This window comes from Stegodyphus dumicola, chromosome 3 (assembly GCF_044657685.1).
Source record: "Stegodyphus dumicola isolate Sdum_Otavi_A_Nest chromosome 3, ASM4465768v1".
NCBI classification, from domain to species: domain Eukaryota; kingdom Metazoa; phylum Arthropoda; class Arachnida; order Araneae; family Eresidae; genus Stegodyphus; species Stegodyphus dumicola.
Genome location: NC_140770.1, coordinates 215,549,701 through 215,557,321, shown reverse-complemented (window position 1 = coordinate 215,557,321; position 7,621 = coordinate 215,549,701). Strand labels below are relative to the sequence as shown.

At 30.6% G+C, this 7,621-nt stretch overlaps 1 protein-coding gene across 2 annotated transcripts in view; it reads left to right on the top strand.

Moving 5' to 3' along the window:
- Positions 1–267: 267 nt before the first annotated feature.
- Positions 268–7,621, top strand: part of LOC118181479 (MPN domain-containing protein) — a 101,227-nt gene continuing 93,873 nt past the window's right edge. For both annotated transcript variants that reach the window (XM_035350626.2, XM_035350627.2), the window contains exons 1-2: positions 268–425; positions 5,023–5,240. In XM_035350626.2, coding sequence (XP_035206517.1) covers positions 422–425; positions 5,023–5,240 — 222 coding nt within the window. In that variant the 5' untranslated portion in view covers positions 268–421. The remainder of the gene's footprint in view (positions 426–5,022; positions 5,241–7,621) is intronic.

Sequence of the window (7,621 nt, the reverse complement as noted above, 5' to 3'; positions counted from 1 at the left end):
TAATAAATATTAAATGTTACCATTTACAAATTATTAAATATTACACTAAGAACCTAAGCTTTTATCGGTACTCCAACAAAATGTCATCTAGAGTAATTTTTAGATTTATAGTAAACGAATGGATAAATTACGTGTTTTTAATCAGTCTTATTTTTTAAGCTACAGGAAGTTAATTTACTAAAAGATCGGTTTATAAAAATTTAGTTGAGAAAACAATGAATTCCGAAACATCTTCGAAGCAATAAACACATGTACATCTCAACTCCTCCTTGCCATCGGCTCTCGGATGCGATGGCGATGATTTGTATACATACCGGTTGTAGAGAGAAGTAAATGGTGAACTAAATTACTAATAGATTTACTGTCAGGTAGTACAGAAACTCTTCCATTCCATGCATGCACTTTTTATGAAAGACATTCCATGGGTATGTTTTGCTGTGAAATTGTGTCACAGTTTTGTGCATGTAAATAAATTTGACACGCTTGATTACAGGCAAAACATTTTATCGTATTTTTCATTACCTCTGTATAATGGTAATTTGTTGTGAAATATAAAGATTTTGCCTTTATTATAAGTCAGAGTTACTCATCAAATTTGTAAATCGAAATTTTTGCTTTAGCGCTCTTTAGCATAAAAATTTCCCACTTTAGCATAACAAAACCAATGTGAATTTACATTGCATGTTGTTCTAAACTATTTCCGATACTGTATTCGAATCTGAAATAAATTATGCGCTGGTTGTCAGAAAAACATGTGAAATGGCTTAAACTGAATGGATCTTTGGAAGTAAATGTCATGTACTCCAAAAATGCAATGAAATTTTGCTATATAAAAATAGCTGTGAAAGTGAATAATCATTTTCTTTTTTATAAATCGTATACATTATTTCAATCTTTACAATTATATGATAAGTAGAAACTGAAAATTAACATTTTAAGTAAAGAGTTGAAGATTTTTTATTACTAAAAAGAGAATGCAAAAATTGTTATTGTTATGTAGAACTTAAGGGGCCAGTGTAGTATTTAGGTGCATTAAACATCATGGCAGCAACTGAAACAAGCTTTGGGTTGCATCTGAAAATTGTTTCATTTTTATTGCTTGAAATGCTTTAATGTTTTTCACTTATTGTAAGTTTCTTTATATTCAAGAGGGAAGTTCAGAAAATTCCATTTTTGTTCAAGTCTGAACAGATGTTTGTTGTTAGTTACAGTTTTAAAGCAACTATATATTTACTCATGTGCCATATAATAAAAGACATAGCTTATAATAAGATACTGTGTTTTCTAACCAGTCCCAACTTAACAACGCTTTTTCTGATTTTCCTTCAGTATATCTAAGTAGTATGGATCCTGATACCATCAATAATGAATACAAGTTTTTCATCTCTTCTTTGAAGGTGTGGAACATTTGGAATAAGGATTCATAAAAAAGTTGGGAGAGAAACACATGGAAGTGTAATATAAAATCAAGGAAAGCAATAATCTTATACTATGTGTTTTAATAAAGACTGGTGATTTTGAGGGCAACTGGTGCTGGTTCCTCATAAAGTAATTGAAAAAGGCCTTTAAAAATTTTTCACCTTGCCAACAAAGAATACATTCTGTTGTTAGAAATAGCATTAATTGTTGTTTTTCTATTTCATCTTTCTCTTAGTTACGTAATTGCATGGATTTTCCAGAAGTTAAATTTTCACGTCATTTTCTCACCAATCAATAAAATCCATTGCTCATTTCTTAAAGATTTCATTTCTGACTTTTATAGGAATTTTAGCACTTCTTGCCAATGCGGTTTGAGATATATCAGACAAACTAAAAGAGCATTAAAATTTCGCATTGAGGATCATGAATCTGATGTCTGGAAAGAAGAAATAAATAAAACATTCATAACTAATCATAATTTTAAATTTAATAGCAGTTTTGACTTGAAATGAATAATGTCTCCAGAATTGATTCAAAAGGCTTCTTCAGTTGGTGAATGAAGAAACTCGTCACATTCGTAAAGGTTTCTCGTTTTGTTAATGACTTTAATTCCATTCCAGTTCTTTCTAACACTTTTAAAAGGCTATTAACTTAATTTTTCAAATTTCATTATTATTTCCATTGATAGATGGCGCTACCTTCCTATTCATGTTACTGTTTGGCTTTTTGTATAAATACAGCCTCCTTCTTTACATAATTTCTTCAGGCGTAAAAGTGGAATTTGGAACAGAATTTCTTTTCTCCTGCCATCGTAATCACTAGTCTTTGTTAAAATGTACACCAAACAAAAGGTTGTTGCTTTGCCTAATTCTGTGTTTTAATTGTCGTGTTTCTTCTCTCTTTGCATGGAAATATGCATTTAATTTCTACTTTCTTTTCTTTTTAAAGGTTGTTGAGCAGAAGAAGGATTAATCTCAGTCAACTATCATATACCATTTTAGATTGGCTGCAAAATGCTGGGTTTTTTCCACTAACAACATTAATTTATGCTTCACAAATAATTATTAGAAATGCCTGGGGTGGTAGCCATACCAGCGTTTGATGGTTAATTATCGATTCTAATATTTTGTAGATAGATGTATTAATCTTTTTCAAGTATTGATAAGAATTTATCTCTCATAAGCTGAAGATTAAAAAATTAATGGTAGTTTAAAGCATATTTTTGAAGTATATTTAATAATGTAATTTAGTACAGGTTTACTTTCATCACATATTCTAGCACAGCATGGAGCAATTCTTGTGGCTACACTGCAGCCACAACTTCAGATAACATTCATCTGGCAAATAGAGGAATATCTAAAGTATATTCACTAATAAAAATAATACAGAAACACAACCTAAACAATTGTCATATCACAATGGAATGCTGAGAATTTGAACTGATGCCTGTAAAATTGATGATAATATGAAATGTGCGTTTGTTCCACTGTGGGATATTTCTGTTAAATCAATGGAAAGGACATTTTGACAATGAAAACAATATATTCTAAACAGGACTATTAGCTATTATTAAAGCAATTGAATGTACTGTAAACAACAATAGTGTTCATTCAAATATCTGTACTGATAATATGTCAGTTCATTTCACAATTTCATATTATTCACAGACATCACCATTAATTTTACAAAATTCAACAATTATTACAAAAAAATTCATATTAATATTTGTTAGATAAAATCTCATGCTGGATCTCTTGGCAAATGTAATCTGGAATATGTTCTCATTCCTCAGCCTAGATCATATCTTAAAAATATCTTATATTTCTTTAAAAAAATGGCTAGAGAAAAATGGAACTTTTGTAAACAGAGCAGATGCACCTTTTACTGTCTGTCAACAGTTAATCTAAAACATAAAATTTTGATTCTGCAGTTAATCAAGATACATAACATGGTCCCTTTACAACATTTTGCTGTAAATATGGATTTACCATTACTGATCATTGTGTCAGTGTCAATGGCCCCTTCACGAAAAAACACCATATTAAATTTCCTGAAGTTAATGATATTTTTCAGAAGATTTATTATTAAGCAAAGACATTCTTAAAATTAATAAAATTATGATTCTTTCTTCTGCATCGAAAAAAAATATTTGCCAGACCACTTAAAAATATGAATATAATAGTAGTATATTTACGCCTTTAAAATTTCATTTTATTTATAAGCTTGCACAGTGTAAGGTGTAAAGCCTTAAGACATTATGATTATTTGTATGACTCATTTCATGAATGTTTAACTAAACTTTGTGAACTGTGGAATTTATAAACATTATTTTTTATGCAGTTGCATTTTTTTTTTTAATTCCTCTGTCATGTAAATGGGTTTCAAAATTTATACTTTTAAAAGTGCTTATGTGTTATCCTCATAATCGTGAACTATCTCGCAGCACTGTGATTTAGTACTAATTATAGATAAGCATGATGCAACACCACATTCATAACATCTGTGCTTCCTTTTGATGTAACCCAATTGATTCTCTACGAGCCACATTTTATTTTAAAAAGAAAAGAATGTAAATTAACTGTTCGTACTAAAATCAGAGTTGTTTTCAAAGTTAAGTGAGTATTAATGAACATAATATGATTAGAGAAATATAGCTGACAAAATAGTAATAGATTCGAACAGTTAACCTGGGAGAAGTTTGTATTCAAAGCATTCTAAACACAACTTTTGATAAAATTGAATGCCTTAACAAAATAGTAGAAATTGATGAAAGCCTTTTTACAAAGGGCAAAAATAAAGCAGGTCTACTGATTGTGTGTTAAATAAAGAGAGTGTAGTTCCTTCAAAAGACTTTCTCTTCCATTAATTTCATTTTTACATCTTGCTTAAGATGCTTTTTGTATCTATATAGTTTCACAGTTTTACAGCTGTCAATCCAGGTCGTATATACCCTTTGAATTATATTTTTTGTTTGTTTTTACTCTTGCCATTTAATGCAATCCATATAAAGCAAATAAATAAATTATATATTGTAATTGCAGATTTCATATAAATAGAAGTTTATTAGATTTCTAGGTACTTTCTGATTATCCGCATCTCCATTAAAAGTCACCTACTTACTGGCAACTAAGTTTTCACCAAGTTACTGCACGAAAAGCAAGAGCCATCTTCAAAATGCCAGCACACTAAGAATCCCACACAAGAACAATCAATCCATAAAATAAAAAAAGTAAGTAGCATCGGAAATAAAATACTTGACATTTTGCAGAAATCCTTTCGTGTGCTGATGTTCATCCTATGTACACAGTGATCTGTTTTTGCAAAAAGAAAAAAACCTCAGAGAAACATTTGCATCTAAAACTCAGAATCTACAATTTTGGCACTGCCCCACCAGCCAAAACCGACGTGCTCCACATATGCCTAGAGTTGCCAGTCTACTATTTTGCTTTGTCTGATGAGTACATTTCCTGCAGGTGTGTGGATAATGAGAAAGTATCGATTTCTGTAAAGAGTGTTGAAAGATTCTCATGTATTAATTACTTTAACACATTTTAATGCTTCTTTAGAAAAGTATTGTTTTAAAAATTATTTAATTTCTATCAGCAACTCCAAATTCTAAGTCAGATGACATGATGGAAGAGGAAGATGCCCGTGGCCACTCTGGGGAAGAAGAGGAGGAAGAAGGTGAGGGTGGTGTTGATTCATTAGAAGAGATGCAGAAGAGAAGAAGTATACAGAGTGGCCGTGGAGTTACGCTTTCTATGCTTATGAGTGATGGAATCTTAGAAGCTGGAGAAGGATTCTTGACTATAGACTATTTAGTAAGTCTATTTTGAGATTTTAAGAAACCAATATTGCATTATAATTCATGCATAAAAAATATAATGCTTTAAAGTGTAATCTGTCACAATTGGTACTACCAAATAATTTTATCTATACTGATTTTTAAAAAATAATAATAACAGTAATTCTCCATTTTTTATTTTAGCTAAAAATAATTTAACCAAATGAGTTAAGATTTGAAATTTTAGGTATTTAACAGACATGTAGCTAGAGTTTTCAGTGCTTGGGTACAACTGAAGATCTTGCGCCACTTTCTATGTGACAAGAATTTAAAAAATTTCATTCTGAAAAATTTTTAACATCAATTTGGCATCCCTGGATGGTGAGCCCAAGAACAGATGTCTCCCCTTGCCTCACCCTAGCTATGTCACTGGTATTTAATATATTAATGCAACCAATTTGGTGCAGTTTTTTAAGATGGAAGGTAAAAGATACTTCTAAGAGTTCAGGTTGGTGATTTTTTTACCTAAGTTGGCGAATATTGTCAGCCCACAAAAGGAAATATACTTCCGCTATTTAAAATAAAAATTTTAATTATAAAATAATGATTATAGGATGTAGTAAAAAGTAAAACATTTACCTCTGTTCTGTAATTTTTTCATCATCTTTATCTCCATGTACTGCGATCTGTTTTCTCTCAAAAAATAGAAAATTGCTCAAACTCGGCATTGTGCACTGACTATATATCAAATATAACTCATTTTCCCTTTAGCGATAGTGTAGCAAAATACTGCATTCCTGCCAAAATCTTCCTGCAGTTTTATCCATTGGTTGCAAATTCCACAACCTTAAATAAGGATTCCATGTAACAGTAAAAAAAAAAATGGGTACTTTTCTGTTACGCCGGCACAAATCTCCCCAAGCAGACCTTGTTGGTGACAACATACAGTATATGCATAAAAATGTAAACAAATGTTAGTTCAAAGAATTTTTTATTTGGAAAGCATAAGCATTTTAATATGGTTTATAATTTTGTAAAAAGCCAATAAATAAAGACAATAAATTTGTAAAAAGACATTAATTAAAAATATACTGTGCTTTCATGGTTCAACATCCTGATTCGCCGGTTCATATCACGTGACCCCAAGTAATCTCATCTCACGTAAACTAGGTTACAAAAATATAATTCTCTCAGTAATTACATACATTAATTTCAAGATAAATCTTAATTTGGAATACAAGTTTAAATGCAAGAATTATTTCAATTCGTACGAATAGCTTGCTCAGAAATTATGTAAAACCGTAGTGCTTTACTTCACTAGTGCATTCTGATTAGAATTGATGAATTTAACCCTTGATTTTGCCTTTTCTATATTTTCGCCTTTGGGTGAGCAGTGTGATTGCATCCTAATTGACTTAATTACTGCAAATGGTCTTAGGGCATAAAATTTAATTATCTTTGTAAATATTCTATGTAATTGTATGCCAGTATTGAAAGAAACAATCAATCTGGTAAGAAATGGCTGCGACTTGTTTTGAAAATGTGGCGTAAAAGGTTACTAGCGAAGATTTTCTGTTTGGCATCAGTTGTACCATTATTGGCGACTTTATCGTTTGCTCCGGCAAAACAGAAAGTACCAAATAATGATTAGATGATACACTAAAAATTAAAACTCCTACCTTCTGTATTATTTTTTCATTGTTCTTTTACCCATGTACCCAGTAATATGTTTCCCAAAAAATATAGGACTTGCACAAACTCGACACTGTATACTAGCTATCTGGCCAGATGCATCTCATCATTGTTCCCCTTTAGCAAGTTTGGCAAAATGCTGTATTCCTGCAGAAATCGTACCAACCATTTCTTTGATGCATAAGTATAAATAATGATTATACGATACAGTAAAAAATAAAACATTTACCTTTTTACTTTTTTTTTTTACCCCAAAGGGGCAATTTGCTCAGAAGGGCTATTAATTTTGTTTTGGCATTTTGCGTTGATTAACTATAAGTGGCGAATCATTTTTTAAATAGTTGCGACCAAATATTAGAGCCCTATATTATATTTAAAGAAATTAAATAATGCAGAATCTGCATAAATGTATGTATGTTTCTCACATTGAATGGTACCTAGAGCCATCAAATTTTGAATAACGTAATCCTCCTGCGAATATGGGCATTTTTAAGCTCAAATTTGGAATATGTTTTATTATCAATTTCATATTTTGTCAGACATTAAAGAATTTTTTATTAATAAACTCGATGATTTCAAAGCCAGGAATGGCAAAACTGTACAGAAAAAAATTAATTTATCTCCAGCATGCAAGACTGTATATTGGAAATTCTAAAGAATTCTAATTCTTCTCTATGCTCTTTTGAAAATTATTTTGCAACATTACTGTTGAATTACATTTTGTGG